This window comes from Podarcis raffonei, chromosome 3, assembly GCF_027172205.1.
Source record: "Podarcis raffonei isolate rPodRaf1 chromosome 3, rPodRaf1.pri, whole genome shotgun sequence".
Taxonomy (NCBI): Eukaryota; Metazoa; Chordata; class Lepidosauria; order Squamata; family Lacertidae; genus Podarcis; species Podarcis raffonei.
The window spans coordinates 5,418,360-5,442,224 of NC_070604.1; the positions used below are offsets into that span (position 1 = coordinate 5,418,360).

The window sequence follows — 23,865 nt, forward strand, 5'->3', positions numbered from 1 at the left end:
AGAGATCAACCGACAAAACTGGTTTCTTGTATTCACATGTTAACAAATGCCTTCAAGTACCTCGAAGCATCATATTCCCAGTTAAATGTCCAAATAGGAGCTAGTGATAATGGTTTCACTTGGGAAATACAACAACGGTACAAGCTGCAGAGACCTAAAAATAGTTTTTTATACAAGCAACTTATCTGTGAAGCCCCCTCATGCGGAGCGAGTGGGCTCTTCAAATCCAGGGTTTGCACTCCCCTACCAATTCCTGTCAGTGGGGAATCCACGTCTGCCCACATCTCAAACAGTCCCCTCAAGTGTAGCATGTTGTTCCTCACCTTAAAAGGCAGATACAAACATTTACTCTAATTTGAGAATGTAGCAATCTTCACATGTTACATTCAACAAATGTTTAATCTGCGTACACAAGTAGCTAAGGCTGATTTCAAAAAGCTGAAGGAACTACTGGGTGAGATCCTACGGTCAGAAACACTCAATAAGATGGTCCAAATGCTGAAATTTCTACTGAAGTATTCCTCACTGGACTCTTAACAAATATATTCCTCCCTGGGCCCACTAGAATTTCAGTGGTACCTCGGGTTACGAATGCTTCAAGTTACGTTTTGTCGGGTTACAAATAATTTTAACCCAGACATGAGTTTTCTGAGCTCTCAGAGGCCTCGCCGCTGCCAAGTCCCAACATCCCTGCGGCCTACGGACGCTCAAAAATTGGCCTCCAGCCATGTGAGCTCTCCGAGGCCTCCACGAATGCCGGGAGCCAAGCCAATTGTGATTGTGGAAGAGGACCCTGAGCCCCCATCCAAACAAGGACTATCATCAGCGCAGGTAAGGAAAAAATCACATTTTCATTATGTACTGTTTTATTGATTTCAATTTTTTGGTCAATGGCCTCGTTAGATAGTAAAATTTATGCAAAATTGCTGTTTGGGGGGTCGCTTTTCATCGTCTGGTTCCTGTTGAGTGTGTTTCGTTTGTTAATTGAGTCCCTCGCTGCTAATCAGAGGCTTCCTGTTGAGTCTGCCAGCTGTTGAGTCCTGAGCACCCACACAACACAGAAATTATAGTTGGAAGTTTTGTTTTTGCTTTTTTTTCATTTTGGTTGTCTGGCTTTTTCGATTTTTTGACGTGACTTGTTCTTCATTCGCTTTTGTGACTGTGGCTTGTGATTTCATATTTGTGACTTGTTTTTGTGACTGTGAGGAACCCAGTTCAGCTATTGCTTGATTGTGTGACTGTAGAAATTGATAAAAAAAAACCATTCAAACTGACTATCATCAGTTAATTTTTTTCCCATTAAAATACTGTCTTATTTATTTTATAGTGCTGTAAATTGATTATTGCCTTCATTTTTTGGATCAATGGTCTCGTTGGTAAAATTCGTGTTAAATTGCTGTTTTAGGGGTTTTTTTCATCGTCTGGAACGGATCAATCCACTTTCCATTATTTTCAATGGGAAAGTGCGCTTCAAGTTAAGAACGCTTCAGGTTAAGAACGGACTTTCAGAACCAATTAAGTACTTAACCTGAGGTACCACTGTACCTGCTCTGATACCGTGGAAACCGCCTGTCAACACCTGAGCCTCCTGCCACCAGATGCAGAACAGCATGTGCTTTAAATGGCTGTAATCTGCCCAGGGACCTTATGGATCAAGAGCAACTGTAAATAAAATACATCATCATCAGCTAAACCACAATGTTGCACAAGCCAAGAGGAAGTATATCACACAAGTTTGTCTATGGAGCAAATAGTTCCAGAGATGACTGACAGAAGAGGGCCATGCTGCATAGCGCAGAAAATTGCACACTCTTCCACACACACACACCAAAATATTTGTGCAGTATTTCCCCAAGAACATCTCCCTATGTTGCTGGCACCAGTATATTAATTAACTAAACTAGCTACACACACATGCCGAATAGCAGAATATTTGTAAAGAAGGAGTTCAGCAGATTCTGAGACTATCTCAAAAATTTCTCACTAGTTCAATAATTACACAAGAGGATTTCTTAACAGTTGTTTGGTTTCCTTCCAACTCTCCAGTTCTGTGATTCTATAATGTTGTTTTAAGCCTGAACATTGGACCTCCCAAGTATTCAAAAGAAGTTGAACCGGCTGAATGATGTTTTCATTTCGGGAAGAAAACACCCCTGCTCAAGTAAGTATAGAGGGATGCGGGTGGCGCTGTGGTCTAAACCACTGAGTCTCTTGGGCTTGCTGATTCGAAGTTCAGCAGTTCGAATCCCCATAACAGGGTGAGCTCCCATTCCTCTGTCCCAACTCCTGCCAACCTAGCGGCTCAAAAGCATGCCAGTGCAAGTAGATAAATAGGTACCACTGCGGAGGGAAGATAAACAGCATCTCCATGCACTCTGGCACTTGTCATGGTCCTCTGTGCACCAGTAGCAGTTTAGTCCTGCTGGCTACATGACCCAGAAAACTGTCTGTGGACAAATGCCAGCTCCCTCAGCCTGAAAGCGAGATGAGTGCCACAACCCCATAGTCGCCTTTGACTGGACTTAACCATCCAGGGGTCCTTTACCGTACCTTTAAAGGGAAAGCTAAATCATCAAGTGTAGACTGCAGTGAAGTCTGGGGGAAAGTGGAAGGTATTCCATTGAATGAAATGATTCATTAGAGACAGTGCCTAGTATTTACTGCTCATTTCAGCCAGCGGACATTGTCCTTGATCAAACGATGTTGTGACTTTCACAGTAATCGCTTCAGAAATTTGCTCACTGAAAAGAAATGGATTGGACTGAACAGATTCCAGCATTATGCCTGCTCATCCTTACAATTATATTCATTTGGAAATGGGGCAGTTTCTGGAATAGGAGCTCCAAAAATCTCCCACCAGGTCCTACACCTTTACCACTTGTTGGGAATCTCCACATGATGGATCTGAAGAGACCTTACAGAACAATGTTAAAGGTAACATTTTCTGTTCTTTCTGCAGCAAGGCAAAGACTCTGTGGATGTTTTCAGGCCAGGTAGATGTCAGTGTTCCATCTCATACATGCAGATATGCAAAAATGATAAAACTCTGTCAAGTATGGCTTATTCGTTGTTGTTTTCTTCCTTCTTGTGTGTGACTGCTGTTATGGTTTAGGCTGATAGCTGATCTGTGCAGTGGAGGGACTGCGTCACTGGAGGAGGGGACTAGGAATGCCACAACCAGCCTTATGTGCAAAAATTAGCTGCAAAATTATTAAACTTGTCAATGTGAAGTCAGCACTTCTAAATACGCTCTTAGAATCCAGTCAAGTTTTCACAATCATCTAACGTGAAACAAAACAAAGCATTTATACTGCTGAATGTGGGCTTTTAAGTGTGCCTATGTATGATTTTTTTTTATGTCTAAAATTATGTTCTTATTGAGAATGTTCGTCTCTTCGCAACACCCACAGTTCCCAGGATTCTTTGCACAGGTGAAAAAATTTGCATTAGATTAAATCTAGATTAAGTCTAGATTAAGTTGGCATTTCCGTGTGCTGCGCTGGTGCTGGCTCGTCAGAGCAGCTTCGTCACACTGGCCACGTGTCTTCGGACAGCGCTGGCTCCCGGCCTCTTAAGAGAGATGAGCGCGCAACCCTAGAGTCGGACACGACTGGCCCGTACGGGCAGGGGTACCTTTACCTTTACCTTAGATAAAGTCTCCAGTGTAATTTTAGCTAAAGGCAATATTGGAAAGCACTGGCACTCCCCCGGGGAAACAGAGGAGCCTACAATTCTATGATTCTAACTTTCCATTTGTTAAGGAAGGAAAATTCACAGCTTTAATTGCTTTCGGTTTCCGCCAAATAAAATAAAGGACCTGCAGAATTTGCCATCCTACTGCACTTTCTTCTTAATAATTTGAGGTTGCTCCAAGTCCTAAAGGCACCCACATGTTGCGTGGCTATTCCCTCCCCCTCCCACAAATGGAGTAAATAAAGACACAGGACACCAGAATTTAGGTTAATGGGCGAAGAATGGCCACAACTTTATTGATTACAGGAAAGAGCGGTATTGGCTTAGGCATTGGCCCTAACAGACTATCCGGTTCTAACCGGGAAGGGTTAAACACCAGCAGGGGGAGCCCCCGAGATGCACATCCCTAGGCGCTCCCCGAGGGGTTACCGCTCGGGAGCGCGCTTTAGGCCCTAGCCTCCGTAGGTTTCGGACGAGGCGACGCCCCTCGGAGTCCTTTAACGAACTACCCTTCAAGAAGTGGGGGAGGTGATGGCGTTCCTCCCCCCCGATCTCATTTGCATAACAATACCCCGGCCAATGCCTAACCGCCAAGACCAAGAAGTTGTGACGTTTGCTACGAGGTAGGCGAAAAAACCAAGTGGCTTCAAAATTCCCGCCAATTAGCCAAATGGAAAAACTCCTACCAGGCCCCTTGCGGCGACCAGCCAAAGCCCATAGCAAAGTCTGAATGCTAACCTAAAGGGCGGGTGGGTGGGAAAACACAGCTGCTGCGAAGGAGGAAAAGGGGCGAGCCAAGGGCTGCCCCGACCTTAAGTGCCCCTAGGTCGGCCCGCCCCTGCTGCCAGCCGATTGGCTGAGGCTGCAGGAGATGCATAATAAGAGGGAATCCCTGGTTCCCGCGGGGCTGACACCAGCCCCGCGAGATTGCGTGTGGGCGGGGTCATGAGCCCGCAACACCCCCCCCCTCCTAAATTCGGGAGTGGCTTTGCGTGGCTATTCCCTCCCCCTCCCACAAATGGAGTAAATAAAGACACAGGACACCAGAATTTAGGTTAATGGGCGAAGAATGGCCACAACTTTATTGATTACAGGAAAGAGCGGTATTGGCTTAGGCATTGGCCCTAACAGACTATCCGGTTCTAACCGGGAAGGGTTAAACACCAGCAGGGGGAGCCCCCGAGATGCACATCCCTAGGCGCTCCCCGAGGGGTTACCGCTCGGGAGCGCGCTTTAGGCCCTAGCCTCCGTAGGTTTCGGACGAGGCGACGCCCCTCGGAGTCCTTTAACGAACTACCCTTCAAGAAGTGGGGGAGGTGATGGCGTTCCTCCCCCCCGATCTCATTTGCATAACAATACCCCGGCCAATGCCTAACCGCCACCCGAGCCAGGCTCGCCGCCAATACCCTCAGACCTGTAACCAATCCCTGATACCCTGACAAATATCGGCCAGCCAAATATCATTTCCCGCATCAGAGAGATGCACGCCATCCCCGCGATAGAGTGCTTCCTTGCTAAACTGGATGCATGGGTGCTCAATGACCCGCCCACCCATCGCAGCCACTCTACGCGCCACCGAGCGCTCGAGGATCCTCCTGGCTCTATTCACAGCCACAGGATTTGCGGCGTCCCGCCAGTAGCGCCTCTCCAGCAAAGATGACCAGATTATTGTAATGTTTGAATATGAAGCCCGCAACTCCTCCAGGTCATTGACCATGTTCCACATCAAGTCCACCCCTTTTCTGTAGGCCAGGTCATTCTCGCCCAGTTGGATGACCAGCGCATCGGGTGGGCCTTCAACTGCAATTCTATTTGATACTGCCGGGAGGAACTCTTCCCAACGCATTCCCCGCCGTGTAATCCAAGACAATTTGACATTGTTGGGGAGTTGCAGGTCACCGCACCAGCCCCTGGTGACCGCCCGAAGTCTTGCCCAGTGAACAATACTGTGGCCAATGATCCAGAGACGTACTGCCCCGACACCTGAAAGAAGAGAATAGGAGAGCTGGGTCAGGGGGAATGCTGTGGAAGGGGAAGTTAGCGTGATTTGCGGATGTATCCCTTGTACGTTCTCGACTTCCACCGTCCCATGTCCATTATCCTCTCCGCCGGTAAACCCATGTGGACAGCAGTGGTCGCAGCCCCGATGCGGAAAGAATGTGCAGCAAACTCCTCAGGTGGAAGCCCAATGGCCGCGATCGCCTTGCGCAAAACCCTTGTAAACTGATGTTTTGACAGGCGGGAGCCATCGGCGTGTATGAAGAAAGGGCCACTTACTTTTGATCTTATGCCCAAAAACTTCCTTGCGTCCTTTACCGGGCAGGGGCCAGCTTTCTGAGTTGCCTGCAAGCGGATTAAGGCCCCTCTACCAAGCTGATCGGTCTTTGAGCTACGTATCCTCAAGATTACCTCTGAACTAGACAAAGATACATCCTCCAACAAGAGCCCCCTATTGCTACTAACCGGTACTTCTTCACAGACCACCTCGCCAATGCGTAAGGCCCCAAAGAAGGCAAAGGAAAACGCTGTGGAAAATAACTTGGCCTCATACCTGGACCAGCAGATGTCCCTAAGCTTCTTACGTATCTCCCAGAGCAAGTCATAAGTTATGGGTCTTCTGCTGTCGGGGCCAGTAGGCCGCGACCTGCGCCAGCCCTCCAGCATCTTCCGCACCACGAAGTGCGCACAGGGGTCAGCTGAGAACAAAGCTTTGGAGAAGAATGATATTGCTGCGGAGTGAATGTTGAGGGTTTTGGGGGCTCGACCTAAGTCACGGAGGTGGACAAGATATTCGATGACCTCTGATTCAGACGGGGGCCTGCCTGGCTTGAATAGCCCTTTTTTTTGGCGAAATGATGTGAAATCCAACCACGCCTTATTATAGGACCTTAGGGTTGAGGGTGCTACTGATGACAATACTCCCTTTATTGCTTCTCGTTGCCAATACTCCAGAGATGTTCCGGAAACGGCTGCGGCAGCTGCAGTGCATCCGGTGCCAAGGAGCGAAAGCGATCCATCTGGAAACGAGATAGAGCGTCCACAATGTTGTTATCTATACCTGGGACAAATCTGGCAGAGGCATATAGGTTTAGCCGAAGGCAGGAAAGAACAAAATAACGCAACAGCGACGCCACCCTGGGGGAGTGAGAGGATTGCTTGTTTAGGACAGACACCACCGCCTGGTTGTCTGTCCAAAAGCAAACCCTGTGGTCTTTAAATTGTTCAGCCCATATGTGAATCACCACCACGATAGGGAAGAATTCTAAGAATGTTAAATCACGCAGTATGGGCTTACCCTGCCAGGACGAGGGCCAACGTTGTGCACACCACTGACCTTTGAAGTAGACGCCGAATCCCAAGGAACCTGCTGCGTCTGAGTGCACCTGGAAGTCAGCTTGCAAGGCCATGTTATCTTGCCAAAGTGAAATACCATTATAGCCATCTAAGAATTGCAACCACACTTGGAGATCTGATTTTACTGCCTTTGAGAGGCGCACCCTATGATGAGGTGACCGAAGGCCTGCTGAAAGTTTAGCCAACCGTCCACAAAAGGGGCGACCAGGTGAGACTACCCGGCACGCGAAGTTGAGATGACCCAAGAGTGATTGAATTTGTCTAAGGGTCACTTTCTTCAGGGGCAGCATCTGTGAAATAAGCTCTTTTAGGGCCAGCAATTTCTCGTTAGGCAGGCGAGACGTTTGGGCAACTGTATCAAGCTCGATACCCAAGTACGTCAAAGTGGTGACCGGGCCCTCTGTCTTCCCGCTTGCTAACGGGACGCCCAGTTCCTCGGCCAAGGACTTGAAGGCCTGTAGCAAGGCCAAGCAGTCCTCGGCATTACTTGCGACCAAAATAAAGTCATCCAAGTAATGGCCCACCCCCTCAGAACCGGTTTTAAATTTAAGCGCCCATTCCAGGAAGGTGCTGAAGGTCTCAAAAGCGGCGCAAGCGATTGAGCACCCCATAGGCATCGCTTTATCGATGAAATAAGCGCCCTGGAATTTGAAACCTAACCAGCGATAGTCCTCAGGGTGAACTGGGAGAAGGCGAAATGCGGATTCGATGTCACATTTGGCCAGAAAAGCGCCCCTACCGAATCTCCGGACCAACTTCACCGCCTGATCGAAAGATGCGTACTTCACTGTGCATAGCTCCTGGGGGATAGCATCATTAACTGAAGCTCCCTTGGGGTAGGAAAGGTTGTGAATCATCCGGAATTCCCCGGGGGCCTTTTTTGGGACAATACCGAGCGGTGAAATATGCAGCTGCTCAATAGGAGGCTCCTGGAATGGACCAGCTACCCTCCCGGCTAGGATTTCTTTCTGGATCTTTTTTAGTGCGATGTCGGGTCTCTCTAAGACTGACTTTTGATGGGGGGGGCAACTGGAATTGGGGGTGAAAACCACTGGAATTCTGAACCCTTGAGAAAACCCTTCCCCTAAAAGAATGGCTGCCTGTCTATTAGGGTATAAATTTAATAGCGCTCTTAGGGGTTGAAGCTTAATTGGAGAGTGAGCTAACAGGAGGGACCGATTAGAAGCGATTCCCTGATGCCCCTTGGACAGATCCTGAAGAACCAGAGGGGACACCCCGGCTTCCCTGGTGGAGGTGACCCCTGCCGCCTCGAAAGGCTGTTGACTACCCTTGTAGCAGTTACTAGCTGGGTGGTTGCCTAAGCATTTGTTGCATTCGTGCAAGTACTTACAAGAGATGCGCTGGCAGGCCCCTTTATTGAAGTCCCAGCATTGCCCCCGGCGCTTGGCATCCACCTTACCAGGTTTTGCTTGGTCATGAGCTTTCTTCTCGATGTTAGGCCCCACATGCTCCATCCAGTAGTTATTATCCCTCTGATCCCAGCGCGTTGAGGACAAAAGCGAGGCATTCCTACGGAAATCCTCATCGTACGATATAGCAGCCTCATCTCCCGCCAACTCACGAGCCCTTCTAACATGCGCCAGATAAGATGCAAGGTGCAAGCCGCGTTTTGGATAACATCCTACCACTATTCCCATGAATACCTGGTATCCATTGAGCCAGTTCTCGAATGTACGCTCCGCGCGAGGTGTCCTGTATCTTTTTTTACCATAATACCTCTTTTTCTCGCCTTTTCCTTTTATTTGTGCTGGCGGGAGCAACGTGAACATATCTATGAAATCACCATTCAGAATCTTATCCCTTTTCCTCTTGGAAAGGTGATTACCCAATATAAAATCAGTGGATAAGTGAGTAGACACTTTCACATCCTCCACCAGCGCCCCATCTTTCCATTCGAGAGTACCATTAAAGGTTTTTCGATGAGAATTGGCCCGCCTCTCATGGACCCACAGGGGGGCGCCTGTCTCCTCCCCTTCCCCCCAGTAAGTCTCCATGGGCGTGTCACTATCCCCCTCTGAAGAAGACGTACCTGTCTCATCCTCGGAATCAGATGGGTCTCTTCTCCTGCTCTTCTTAGACACATGTTTCCTCTTCGCCTTCCGCTTCCCTCCGCGGGAGCTACTGTCCTGCGGGGCTGGATCTTTAGAAGTTGACGCTGCCTGCTGGGGTGGCAACTCATCATCCGAAGAAGACCCTTCCGACGAGCTGTGCTGGGCAGGAGTATTCTGAAAAACACTAGGAACACCAATTGCCCCCTGGCTTGCGTTAGAAGGGGTGGTCCGAGATGGTTTGGCCTTCTGTGTGCCGGCCTTAGACTTCTGAGCACCGGCCTTGGCCTTCTGGGCACTAGACTTAGAACTCTGCGCGCGTGCGGTTTGCAAACGTGTCTGGGGCCTATTGATGCCCTGCTGTGACGTGCTCGCTTGCGGTGACGTAACTGAAGAGGGACCCGCCTGGCCCTGCTGACTGGGAGGGGTGTCGGGTATACAATCCTGGGATACCTCTAGTATGGTAGCCGTTGAGGCGACTGGAGGGTTGCATTGCGCGTAAAATGATTGCAGCGCCGAGAACAATTGGGCCAGGGCTTGGGGGTTACAGGGCCCAACAGGCACTAGAGCACCGCCCGACTGGGGTGTTTGAGCATTGTCCCTGTTTGACATGTTCACCCCCAAAATATGAAATGAGTGTACGCCTGACTGCAAGGATTTGATTATCTATCTAATTATCTGTCTATCTATCTACCTAACTATCAATGTGAGTTATTTATTTATCTATTTATCTCTCTTTATTATTATTACTGTTATTATTATATAATTTTATATATATATATATATATATATATATATATATATATATATATATGTTTACGATACCTGCTAAATAATGTAAAGCTGAGTAATTCTTAACTGATAATATTCAAGTATCACCAATAGTTTTTTGAAGTATCAAATGTTTCCAATAGCCAATTTAACTGCCAGTGATTCTATTAAAGAAATCTGAATTGTGTTAAAATTGCTATCACTGTTGTTTTAATGTCACTATGCAACTATTTAATATACTGTCTCTGTACAATAATCAATTGCTGAGTGGTTAATATTCCACTATCACTGCCACAGTTTCCTAATATCAATTGTCAGACAGCAAAACTCCCCCAGCTGGAGAACACTGGAATAAAGTGAGCAGCAGCAGGCAGGCAGGCAATAGGCAGACCTGGGGCTCCAGCGATAAGGGTAAAGACAAGGCAACTAGCCCCTGGAGCTCCCCAAACAAAAAGGGCAGAACTCAATCAATGTTGGCTTTAAGCCACAATGCTTCCTGTTGTCCTTTGAATCGGGGGGGGGGAGGCTATGAATACCACAGCTGCTGAGCAACAATGTAAATCAGCCTGGCAATTGCTTGAGCCGCTAAGGACAAAGGACAAAGATTAACTCAGGAGATGCTGCCTGGGGAAACGCTGCCTCTTACAAAGGAGAAGGCTTAAGAACAAAGCCCTTAACTATCGCTCGTTAACTACTGTGCTTTTTGCCCTTCGGCAGCAGCTGCTACTATGGCAACAGAATGAGTCACTTGCAAACAAGCAATATTTCTATGGCGACAGAATGCAATTCTACCAGTGGGATAGGGATAACTGAGTAAGGGAGGGGGAGGGAAAGACGAAGGGGGTTTGGCTCCCCAAATATTAATGGAATAATGGGCTCTTCAAGTAATTAAGCCTACTGAGGCAGAAGCAGCCTGACTTCACGAAAACCCCACAACCAAATACAATTTAACAGCGAGAGAGAGGCTGGGGGGGGGGGCAAGCAAAAGAAGGGTCAGAGTAAAACCCGGGCAACACACACACACCGCTGCAGTTTCAAATGGGGGAGGGGGTTCACAGGCGATCGCTTATAACCCGGCTTACAGCAATGTGCAGTCAGCTGCTCAGCGGGCTGCTTACAGCAGTGAGCTGATGAACCTTAGATAAATAATAACGCCACGTGGCTAGGGCAAACAAACAGCTCGTCAGCTGAAAACACAGCTGCTGCGAAGGAGGAAAAGGGGCGAGCCAAGGGCTGCCCCGACCTTAAGTGCCCCTAGGTCGGCCCGCCCCTGCTGCCAGCCGATTGGCTGAGGCTGCAGGAGATGCATAATAAGAGGGAATCCCTGGTTCCCGCGGGGCTGACACCAGCCCCGCGAGATTGCGTGTGGGCGGGGTCATGAGCCCGCAACACCCCCCCCTCCTAAATTCGGGAGTGGCTTTGGGCAGTGCTTAGACATTTAAAGTTGACAAATTATACCATGTAAATGAAATCAGTTTTCATTTCAGATCTGTGACAGTATGTATGTATGTATGTATGTATGTATGTATGTATGTTTAGGGGGATTTATTTGATGTTTCTCTCTTTTGGTCATTGAACTCCAGTTGTCAAAAGAACACGGCCCCATCTTCCGCATCCAAATGGGATTCCAGAAAATGGTGGTGCTGACAGGGTATGAGACAGTCAAGGAGGCTCTGGTGAATCAGGCGGACACTTTTGCAGAGAGACCCCTCATCCCAATTTTTGAGGAGTTTACAAGGGGCTTTGGTGAGGCCTTTCCTTCTGTATAATAGCTTGTGCTGTTTGTGAAACTTAGTTATCATAGCAATATAGAATCTGTCCCAAAAGGTTCATAGAACTGATTGTTAGTTTCAATTATAGCTTGGAGGACAGCCTGCCAATCGACCAGTGTAGCTGCAGCCATTGGATGGATAATGTCAGATGTCTTTGTCACTGGCAGCAAAAGAGTAGTGTTGGGGGAATAGGAGAATCTGGTCATAAGATAATGTGCCATTCCATCTGAAGGGCCGTAAACTGGAGAACCCCCTGTGCAATCGTGTTCTGAGGGTACAACCCATAGGGATATTGCTGAAGTTCTGCAGCGTGTGTGTCCTATCAGAGACCGGAAGAGGGACCAGCTGAGAGGCATCCTCAGTTCCACAGAAGAAGGGTGAGATAAGCCAAAACATATTATTTTAGCCATGATAACTTGAAACTTGATCTCTGCTCTTCAGGTGTTGTTTTTTCACATGGTGAAAACTGGAAAGCGATGCGGCGGTTTGCACTAAGCACATTACGGGACTATGGCATGGGGAAAAGGTCCATAGAGGACAGAATTGTGGAAGAATGCAGTGTCCTGATTAAGACATTTGAATCTTACCAAGGTGGGTTAGTGTTTCCCTCTACTGCTCCAGGGCAAAACAACACTACATTAGATGCCCACAATATTGTGTTGTACCACAATGCCCACAATGCCCACAATATTGCTAACTCTCAGAACTACAGTGGTACCTCGCAAGACGAATGCCTCGCAAGACAAAAAACTCGCTAGACGAAAGGGGTTTTTGTTTTTTGAGCTGCTTCGCAAGACGATTTTCCCTATGGGCTTGCTTCGCAAGGCGGAAACGTCTTGCAAGTTTGTTTCCTTTTTCTTAACACCGTTAATACAGTTGCGACTTGACTTTGAGGAGCAACTCATAGAACGCGGTGTGGTAGCCTATTTTGAGGTTTTTAAAGACTTTGGTGATTTTTGAAGCTTTTCCAAAACTTTCCCTACACCGTGCTTCGCAAGACGAAAAAATCGCAAGACGACAAAACTTGCAGAACGAATTAATTTCGTCTTGCGAGGCACCACTGTATAGTAACCAGGATTCCCTGTGAAGAAGTAACCAATGTGCAGTGTTCAGGTCAGTGTGAGGTAATGCTGGCCTCTGTCCCTCTTTCCTGTCCTTCCTTCTATGATTCCCTCTCGCATCTCTGCCTCCCAAAGGCTTGCACAGCTGTTTGTTGCAGCAGCCCTGGCTACAAGTTCCCCAAGTGAAAGGTGCCTTTGTGGCTGGCCAGGGGGTGCTGGTTCCCAGGAGCTGATGTGGTTCAGCCAGTCCACGAGCCCTTGATGTTGGTAATGGACAGGCAAGTGGGAGGCTGGGCAGGCAGGCACTGCACTGGCCTTTATTGTGCTTGCTGTGTGCAAGGCCTGCCTGGGAGCTGAGTGTACAGTGCCGAAGGAAGCCTTTTCCCCATTCAGGCCTGGTGGCGCCCACTGCTACCACTGCTGCCTCCCAAGGCATGTAAAGATGCTGGCTTCACATTCACCTTCATCCAGTCTCCGTCAGGCCACTAAGGCTGGGGCATTGTCTTCCTAGGCCCTTGTGGGGCAGCATGAGGAGGCACCTCTCTTTGGGGCAGGGGGTGGCTCAGAGACCAGGGGTGGCTGTGGCGGCTGCCTAGAGGAATCCCACGGAGAGCGGAGAGGAGAAGAGGCTGAGGGAACACTTCATGAGAGAGGGTGTTTGGAAAAGGGTGAGAGGCCGCCGGCTCTGCAGGCAAGGGGTGACATAACTGGCTCCTGAGGCTTGGAGTGCATTAGCCCCACAGGAAAACCACAGAAAGAATGTAGCTGGTCAAGGGAGTTATGGACTCAAAAAGGATGAAGACCTCTGCTTAGGTATATACTGCCCATGACTCTTTTTAGTGTTTCTTAACTCAGATATCTTCAAGTACACCAGAACGTAGATCAGTTTCTAAGATAAATGTGCTCTGTACATCAGTAGGCTGACACTGGGAACCTAAGGCAGAGAAGAGCAATTCTACTTGGTATTTCATCTGAGCATTGTTTAATATTTATGTATAGGACAACCATTTGAAGCCACCACAATTATTAATGCCGCTGCTGCCAATATCATAGCATCCATCCTACTAAACAAGCGATTTGAATATGAAGACTCCACATTTAGAAAACTTCTAAAGATGGTCAATGAAAATATCCGGCTTTTTGGAAGCCCCTCTGTCATGGTAATCTAAGCTTTTTCAAATGGAAAAGAAATAGTTGGTTGTATTCTCACAAAACTCAAGATGTGTGCAACTCCATATTTCAGGATTCACTGCAAAACTCATTTTGAGAAATATGAGTCGCTTTCAGACCATTTTAAAAAAGCAGTCTTCCCCCCATTTATTATTTTCTTTCATATAATTGGATATTCTGCTTAAAATATAATAGCTAGATAACTTAAACCATAATTGACTTTTTGTATACAGTATTGATGCCCCTGGCCACTTCTGGTTGACCTCTGTCTAGGGGTTTGTCCACATCTGATCAAACTGCTAATCCACAAATAAACTACAACTACATAACTACAACAGCACATAAGAAAATGGCCTCCAGCCTTGGCCTCTAAGGGATATTTACTCAACGTTGCTCCAACCCAAGTACATTTTTGTTCTGTGTCATTGTTTATTCCTCTGTGGAAGATGAGATATTTGGAGTACCACCTGAGAATTAAGCACTGGGCTTTTCTCTTTGTTGTATTTTATCCTTACAGCTGTATAATATATTTCCTGCTCTTGGCTCGCTTTTGGGAGCTCATAAGACTCTCCTTCACAACAGAGATGAGATCCAGGCCTTCATAAATGCCACCTTCATACAACACCTCAGAGATCTGGATGAAAATGACCAAAGGAGCTTCATTGATTCATTTCTTCTGAGACAGCAAGAGGTAATGGAGTCGTTTAAGCCCGCCAATAATGTTTTTTGATATTGTCAAAAGTTGAAATTTTCACATTTTAAAAATATATTTCCATGTAAGCTGGTGTCTAATATACTAATATACTCTTGTTATAGCCGTATATATATTTCTTTTTACACCCAAGGAGAAGGACAAGCCGAATGGATATTTCCACAATGAAAACTTAAAAGCAGTTGTGAGTAACTTATTTTCTGCTGGCACAGAGACCACTGCTACCACACTGCGCTGGGGACTGTTACTAATGATGAAATATCCTGAAATTCAGAGTGAGTGCTTTTCATTGGGTTGGCTTCCATTACTCTAGCTAGCATATCTTGATTGCAGTTATACATAACTATCTGGGGGCCCAGGAAGCCAGGGGGCTGAGCCCCACAATTTTCAATGAGGGGGGTGGCCCTCCTCAATATTCCACAACCGGGTGGGCCTTGGTGGGCCTAGTTTCACTGTGTGACATCAAACATGTCAGCCCCCCTAATGTTGGGTGTAATCAAGCATGCATGTTTCTTTTGCTATATAAGCAAATTGTGTATTTCCACTAAAATTCTCAGGTGAATGGCATCTTCCACAACTTTGCATTATGTTGTGAGATTGTACAGTCCAATTGCATAATTAGCTGTCAGTTACTCCAGGAAATCTGAAGATATGAGTTGGTGGCAAACATATGCTTTTGAGTTTGGCATTTGGGGGCAAAAAAAAACACCAATGAGTTTATTTTAACACAAAAAATCCTGCTCTACTGCCCCCAGATAAGGTCCAAGAAGAAATTGCAAAGGTAGTTGGATCTTCTCAACCAAGGATTGAGCACCGAACGAAAATGCCATATGTAGATGCAGTGATCCATGAGATCCAGAGATTTTCTGACGTTAGCCCAACAAATCTGCCACATGCAACCACTGTGGATGTTACCCTCAAAGGCTACTTCATTCCAAAGGTAATCACTTTGATTAAACTGCATTCTTTGCTCAGCTGACTGCGATTGATTTCTCCACTAAGTAGGACATTACACTTTAGGCTAACCCTAGGAGCAGGCCCCACTGACCTCCTTGTAAAGTAGGGGGCCATTGCCCCCCTGGGGGCCCCTGTTGGAGCCCCAGTTCCCTGGGGGCTCAGTCAACTATTCTCTCAGTCCAGTCCAGTTCTGCTGGATCTCTCAGCGGCCTTTGACACCATCAACCATAACATCCTTCTGGACCGTCTAGAGGGGCTGGGAGCTTGGGGCACTGTTATACGATGGTTCCGCTCCTTCCTACTGGGCCGTGTCCAGAAAGTGGTGTTGGGGGATGAGTGTTCAGACCCCTGGGCTCTCACTTGTGGGGTGCCTCAGGGGTTCCGTCCTCTCCCCCATGCTTTTTAATATCTATATGAAGCTGCTGGGAGAGATCATCAGGGGGTTTGGGCTGGCTGTTAATCAATATGCAGATGATACCCAACTCTACCTCTCTTTCAAATCGGAACCAGTGAAGGCGGTGAAGGTCCTGTGTGAGTGTCTGGAGGCGGTTGGAGGATGGATGGCGGCTAACAGATTGAGGTTGAATCCTGACAAGACAGAAGTACTGTTTTTGGGGGACAGGGTGCAGGCGGTTGGGTGGGGGTTCCCTGGTCCTGAATGGGGTAACTGTGTCCCTGAAGGACCAGGTGCGCAGCCTGGGAGTCATTTCGGACTCACAGCTGTCCATGGAGGCGCAGGTTAATTCTGTGTCCAGGGCAGCTGTCTACCAGCTCCACCTGGTACGCAGGCTAAGACCCTACTTGCCCACAGACTGTATCACCAGAGTGGTGCATGCTCTAGTTATCTCCCGCTTGGACTACTGCAACGCGCTCTACGTGTGAAGGAAAGCTTCGCTTCTGCATATGATGCTGCGCAAACCGTTCTAAGCTGAAACATTCCTAGAATGTTCAGTTCACATTGAGTTTGTACCTGACCTGTTCTTAATGCATAGTTGACCACATCTACGGATGAATGCTATATCAATCACTAGTAAAAGTTTAATAAGGAGGTTTTCATGCCTGTCTAATTCTGTGTTCCCTTTCCCAGCCTTTAATCTATCAGTGATTAATGCCTATATGCAACCTTTTGCTTTGTACTTGTGTTAACCAATCAGCAATAAGCACATATGTGGCAATGCTGTAATATTCAATAAAAGAGGCTCCTCGAGACTTGCTCGAGAGATGCCTCCCAGATGACACTCGCTACCTGTCTGTCGTTATTTCAACCCAACATCTGGTGACTCCAACGTGCCAGATCCCTTACGCAGCCAGCCCCTGTATTTCACTCGACTGGAAAAGTCTCAGTGCGCTACTTCATGAGTATGGGGGGGGAATTGACAAAATTCCAGCAGCAGCATGCCAAGGAGTTGCTCCATCTCGTTAGACAGCGGGTGGCGGGTGCTCATATTTCTTTGAATGAAATTGAACAATTGTTATGTGAGATTGCTTGCCAGTGCCCCTGGTATCCGGAATCAGGGTCTTTATGGTCAGAGGCTTGGCAAAAGATCGGAAAAGCCCTTTTTGCAGAACCGAGGGCACCGATTCATTGTCTGCTCACTTGGCAGAAGTGTGCAGACGCCGTCGCTAGATTAGGACCTCAGGCATCTCAGCCCCCGACGGCACCTGCTCTTTTGCCAGTTGCAGACAATCCCCCACCTTACCCCAAGATTTTACCTCCATCGCAACCTTGCCAGCCCCTCCCTACGCCTCAGCCCACATCCACCCCCCCATCCCTCCTTCGCCTGCCCCAGCCCCTGCGTGCTCTCCTACAGGAGCTGTGCATGCCGTGCTTTCTTTAGCTAGGCAGAAAGGGCTCCTGTCCTTAGAGGAAGAGGCTGGATGGGCTGGGGAAATGCCATCTGCTTTCCCTATCTCCTATACCAATCCAGGCACTGCGCAGCAACAGGTAATGTACGGGGTGCTTCCTTATTCTGTTATAAGGGAACTAAGGAGAGCCATTACTGATTCTGGCTTAAAATCCTCCTATGTGATAGGGATGCTGGAGGGGATAGCAAGCGGTTACACAATGCTACCCCAAGATTGGAAAGATTTGATGCACATGCTTTTATCTCCAGCACAATATGTAGTTTTTGAAAGTGAATTTAAGCATAATGCAGCAGCCCTGGCTGATCCACAGCATACAGCCAATCAACTTTATGGCACTGGTCCGTATGATAATATAACAGCCCAGGCGACACTGACACCTTTGCATTTCAGTCGCACTGCGACCTGTGTGCAACGCGCCTTTCGGAAAGTCCCTGTCTCAGGGCAACCACTGAGCTCCTTTGTTAATATTAAGCAACAACATTCGGAGCCCTACCATCAATTTATAGATAGATTGAAAGAATCAGTCACTAGGCAGGTTTATAACACTACAGCCCAAAATGAATTGATGAAAAAATTGGCTTTTGAAAATGCAAACACCGACTGCAAGAAGGCATTGCAATCAGTTGTACAGCGCCCTAAATATGTTTTGTTTTTGCCCCTTTCTGCTTCCGCTCCTAATAGCGGTGATCCCACACCAATAAATGTGTGGGAATCTTTTGCAAAAACCCTCAATGTTTCATCTTTTTGCTTAACTCAGCAGGTATCAATAGGTGAAATCCTTGGCTCCTGCCTTATCTCTGTTTGCCATGACCCTCTCGATTTGCAAAATGATACCTGGTTTTATTCATCCTTACCCCAAAATGATTCTCTCCTCACCCTTGGTTATTCCGGTTACCATAACTGCGGTAACCAAATTCGCCGGCGCCCATCTCTGGCCATTGATTTGTTGACCCCATACGTGGCCTCTTTTAATATCACTTGCGCCCGTATGATCAATTGCACAAAAACCAACTGTGTGAAAATGGGCAAGGATAATTTTAACTGCTCTGATTATGTAAATATTTCCTATATATATAAATATACAGAGCTGCCTGAAGGCTGGTTCTGGTCGTGCCCAGGCTACACATTCAATTATATTCCAGCAAATATTAGCCATGGCACACCTTGCTGCTTAAGCCGTTTGTCTATCATATTACCCAAAAAGCATCATTTGTCCCGGTCGCGATATCGCCGCTCTGTGGAATTGACGAATGATTGTGATGATTTTGTTTCTCTCCCTAGCAGATCTGAATATATTTCTCTAGCTGTCTCTCTCTTAGGAGTCCCTGGATTGGCTGTACGGAATAGCAGGAATATTAACTCTTTAGCTTGCTCCTCAGCAAAAGCTCTGAACTTTACCTCACAAGCTCTTCACCTTTTGAATAAAGAACAGAGTGAACTCCAGCATGGACTCTTACAGAATCTTGCCGCGATAGATTATTTGCTGATGCTTCATCATTATGGTTATGAACAAGTGGATGACATGTGCTGTTTCAATATTACTGACAATTCTAAAGCTATTCAAAAGCAAATTTCTCATTTGCAAAATCTCACACATCACATCAAACAGGACGTTGGACTTTCTGGCCTCTGGGATTCGTTTACCCAGTGGCTCACTGGGTGGTTGCCAAATCTGAATTGGCTTCGCAATCTTTTTCAATATGTTATTATCATAATATGTATATTAATTTTGCTATGTTGCTTCATCCAATGCATCCCTGGTCTCATACGCCTTTGGTCTCAGTGTTTTTATCCTCCTCAGCCACCCAATAAAATCATCGCTGCCTACTTTGCGAAATGGCAGCACCAACAGTAAACATTAGGGGAGATGTGGGCAGACTTATTTCGGGCATGCGCTGGCAAACCACGTATCCCGAAGTATTTTTTGTCCCATTCACCCTGAAATCACATAACAACATCGGTGGGAAGACTTATTTCGGGTATGCGCTGGCAAACCATGTATCCCGAAGTATTTTTGTCCCACTCACTTTTAAATAAAAAAGAAAGGAGGAGATGAAGAAAAGCTTCGCTTCTGCATATGATGCTGCGCAAACCGTTCTAAGCTGAAACATTCCTAGAATGTTCAGTTCACATTGAGTTCGTACCTGACCTGTTTGTTCTTAATGCATAGTTGACCACATCTACGGATGAATGCTATATCAATCACTAGTAAAAGTTTAATAAGGAGGTTTTCACGCCTGTCCAATTCTGTGTTCCCTTTCCCAGCCTTTAATCTATTGGTGATTAATGCCTATATGCAACCTTTTGCTTTGTACTTGTGTTAACCAATCAGCAATAAGCACATATGTGGCAATGCTGTAATATTCAATAAAAGAGGCTCCTCGAGACTTGCTCGAGAGATGCCTCCCAGATGACACTCGCTACCTGTCTGTTGTTATTTCAACCCAACATACGTGGGGCTACCTTTGAAGGTGACCCGGAAACTGCAATTAATCCAGAATGTGGCAGCTAGACTGGTGACTGGGAGTGGCCGCCGGGACCACATAACACGGGTTCTGAGAGATCTGCATTGGCTCCCAGTACGTTTCTGAGCACAATTCAAAGTGTTGGTGCTGACCTTTAAAGCCCTAAACGGCCTCGGTCCTGTATACCTGAAGGAGCATCTCCACCCCCATCGTTCAGCCCGGACACTGAGATCCAGCGCCGAGGGCCTTCTGGCAGTTCCCTCATTGCGAGAAGTAAGGTTACAGGGAACCAGACAGAGGGCCTTCTCGGTAGTGGCGCCCACCCTGTGGAACACCCTCCCTTCAGATGTGAAGGAAATAAGTAGCTACCCTATCTTCAAAAGACATATGAAGGGAAGTTTTTAATATTTAAGGCTGTATTGTTTTTAATACTTGATTGGGAGCCGCCCAGTGGCTGGGGAAACTCAGCCAGATGGGCGGGGTATAAATAAATTATTATTATTATTATTATTATTATTATTATTATTATTATTATTATGACTGTTTAAGGAGCTAATGGTATATAATCTCTGGTTTATAATGCAGATTGTTTCTTGCTTTTTTAAAAAAAGACATTGAGGACTATACCATAATGATTTGCTTGACAGGCCATATCCATTGTTAAAATAACTCTTGCTTTTCCTTTGCAGGGGACTCACATCATGCCACTACTGACCTCCGTGCTGCACGATGAAACTCAGTGCGAAAAGCCATACCAATTTTATCCGGAACACTTTCTTGACTCTGAAGGAAAGTTCATAAAGAGAGATGCATTCATGCCTTTCTCTGCAGGTAACTCATTTTCTGTCTATTTATACATATCCAATGTGAGCTTGATGAACAGGCCATCCTAAGTATATTAACATAAAATAAAACTTGGATGGAAGACAAAATCCCAAACTTTGGAGTACTTATATCTGTCATTTAGAACTGCAATAAGATACGCAACATCATTCATTTTCAGTAGGGCAGCTTCTGGGCCAGTGGCCAAATGGGACTCTTCAAGGCTCTCTAACCACCCTCAGAACTTCCCCCAGGCCTTGCCTTTCAGTGGACCTGCTCTGTGTTCCCCTCGTATCTTTTGCCTGGCCGGAATGTGCCATTGATCTATGATAATGCCACCTGCTTGCTGTGGTGGAGAATGGATACAGGCTGTTTGGAGGATTAGGGTACAAGAAACTCTCAGACCGTGGGCTGAAAAACATCCGCTCCCCTTGGTTTTCAGCCCTGTAGAATGCTTCTTGCTTGGAGTTCATCTTTTGCATACTTGCCAACATTCCTCAGATGAAAATCAGGACATTTTTCATACCCATCCAACTCACCCTCCTCAAAAGACCATTTGTGGTCCCCTGCCCCCCGCAGAGCATTTATTTTCAGAAGAAGGTCGAGTGCCGGCATTTCTAAACCAACAGGACTCACGACTTGCACCCTCCACTGTCCTGAGAAAACCCCTTAGCCCCAATCTGATTTGATTCCTTTGGTAGATTTACAAAAGGAAAAACACACACCAATAAACACATTTTAGAAAGAGGCCACATCCTCTCCTCCAGCAGCCGCTACGGAGGGGCAAGCGCTGCCTCATCCTTCTCCCCAAGCTCAGCAGCAGAGCATGCATTGTGGGACTGGCACTGGAGAATTGGGACACTTGGAGAACATGCAGTTCTTCAAGATTAGTGTTCATTCTTGTTGCATTTTAGAATGGCATCATTATGAAATTTCAAACAGTAACCAATAAAATGTTGTTAAGTAAGCCATGAACCCAGTTTCAATCCTGCTTGCGCTTCCTTACAGGTCGGAGAGCATGTTTAGGTGAGAATCTTGCCAAAATGGAGCTCTTCCTCTTCTTTACAAGCCTCCTGCAGAGATTCACATTCCAGCTACCTCCTGGAACATCTGAAGATGACCTGGATTTTACCCCTGCTGTTGGGTTCACAACACCACCCATGCCCCACCAACTCTGTGCTCTGCCACGTTCATAAGACACAAAGTTCATGGGTTGCTTATCCTCCCTGTGTGTGCAATGCAAACCGCTTTTTAAACACCCTTATTAACCATGGACATTTTGGTTCAGTAGACTTCCAGTCGGATTGGCCCATGATGTGTCACAAAACTTAAGTGTTGCACACTTATGTTCTGCTTAATGTTTGTAGTAAATACGATTCCGTGTTAATTGTAGTGCTTTAGTTCAGCATAGGAATTAAATTTTGAAATTTACTTGATTCTGTTCAGAAAAAAATTACCTACTAACATTGAAATCTGTATATTTTGTGTCAAGCCACTTCATTCCTTGTGTATTTTATTGTGTCATCACGTGGTTCTAAGTGAAGGGCACTTTAAAAACAAAGATTTAAGTGATGGATGGTCAAAAAGGAGTAGTCAAATGCAGGTGTTTCTCCCCACTCTGATCAAGAGGCTCAGATTTTAACTGACGGCCACAGTTATAGCAAGTCTACAGGTAAAAAAATAGATTAAGTCTTTCCATGTGAAAAGGTAAAGGGACCAATGACCGTTAAGCCCAATGATAAATTCCACTGGTTTTTAAAATTTGCATCAGGAATCTGATTAAGAACATTGTCCCCAGATTTATCTATATTCTGAGAGGCCTTCCAGTTTTGATATCCAGATCATATTTTGGATGATTTTACATAAATACAAAGCACCTTTGGTAGGTTGGGCAGCATTAGGATCAAGATATTTGAAAGTTCAAACAACTCTTGAAACAGTTAAGTCTGTTAGAAAGATATGGAATATATTAGCCAATAAAAATAAATTTCATTCATTTTCAGATGCAAAACTTACTCTGTGGAGAAATTCTATTTTAAAAATTGGGGGCGGGGGGTATTATGGAAAAACTGGATGGGAGAAAGCCCTGTTTTGCTTTCTTTGAATAAAGAGTGAACTTCCCCGGCACTGGTGGTGTTTTTGTTGCTGACCTACTCCTGCCTCCAGCTCCTGCCAGTTTATGAGGACTGAAGGTCTCCACCTTCCCACTGCCCTCTAAGGCTCCTCCCCCAGCCGCCTACAGCTCCATCACCTTGCATCTCACGACTTTGCCGTCTTCATTTCTCTCCATGTTCTGGGTGACCAGGGAGAAGGGAGACTCCCTGGATGAGGCAGGCTTCTCACTTCCCTCCACAACATGTGCAGAAACAGTCTTCTTGACTGTTGGACCCAGTATTGGTCCAATCCATTTAATTAACTAAATTAATGTCCTAGTGGTGTATTTCTTACATGAATAGCAAAAAATTGGTAAGCGGTACTCGAAGGAAAGTGAAAATCTGATGTAACTTTTCAATGCTCTCTTGCAAGTTGTAATCCACTAATCCAGGAGGATTTCAAAATGCTACTCTTTCTACCTTGCATCATTAAGTGCAATTGAATGTTGCAGTTTATCCTGTGTTGAGTCTCTGTTGGTTTCAAGAGGTTAAACCAGTTTAGCAAAGTTTTTGTTTGAGGAGATAAAGGTAAAGGGACCCCTGACCATTAGGTCCAGTCGTGACCGACTCTGGGGTTGCGGCGCTCATCTCGCTCTATTGGCTTCCGGGTCATGTGGCCAGCATGACTAAGCCGGTTCTGGCGAACCAGAGCAGCACACGGAAACGCTGTTTACCTTCCCACCGGAGCGGTACCTATTTATCTACTTGCACTTTGATGTGCTTTCGAACTGCTAGGTTGGCAGGAGCAGGGACCGAGCAACGGGAGCTCACCCCGTCGCGGGGATTCGAACCGCCGACCTTCTGATCAGCAAGTCCTAGGCTCTGTGGTTTAACCCACAGCGCCACCCGCGTCCCTGTTTGAGGAGGTAGGCACTAAGTATTAAAATGGAGAGTAAACCATCAAGCAATGATTTGAATAAGAACTAGGGAAAATTGGGGCACATCCCATTGAACTGGATGGTTTAATGATCAAGGTGTCTCCCCTGCCAGGTAAGTTAAA

General features: G+C 46.5%; 1 protein-coding gene across 2 annotated transcripts; it reads left to right on the forward strand.

Annotated features, from left to right (window-relative positions):
- The first annotated feature begins 1,910 nt into the window (after nucleotides 1–1,910).
- Nucleotides 1,911–22,146, forward strand: LOC128409897 (cytochrome P450 2K6-like). Of its 2 annotated transcripts, XM_053380422.1 has the most exons (10): nucleotides 1,911–2,161; nucleotides 2,719–2,934; nucleotides 11,471–11,633; nucleotides 12,101–12,250; nucleotides 13,720–13,880; nucleotides 14,408–14,581; nucleotides 14,736–14,877; nucleotides 15,358–15,542; nucleotides 20,580–20,721; nucleotides 21,721–22,146. In XM_053380422.1, the coding sequence occupies exons 2-10, from the start codon at nucleotides 2,752–2,754 to the stop codon at nucleotides 21,906–21,908; spliced, it is 1,488 nt and encodes a 495-aa protein (XP_053236397.1). In that variant the 5' UTR covers nucleotides 1,911–2,161; nucleotides 2,719–2,751; the 3' UTR covers nucleotides 21,909–22,146. The 2 variants fall into 2 exon arrangements, with proteins under 2 accessions (XP_053236397.1, XP_053236396.1); XM_053380421.1 differs by lacking the exon at nucleotides 1,911–2,161 and having other exon boundaries at nucleotides 2,383–2,934.
- Nucleotides 22,147–23,865: the final 1,719 nt, after the last annotated feature.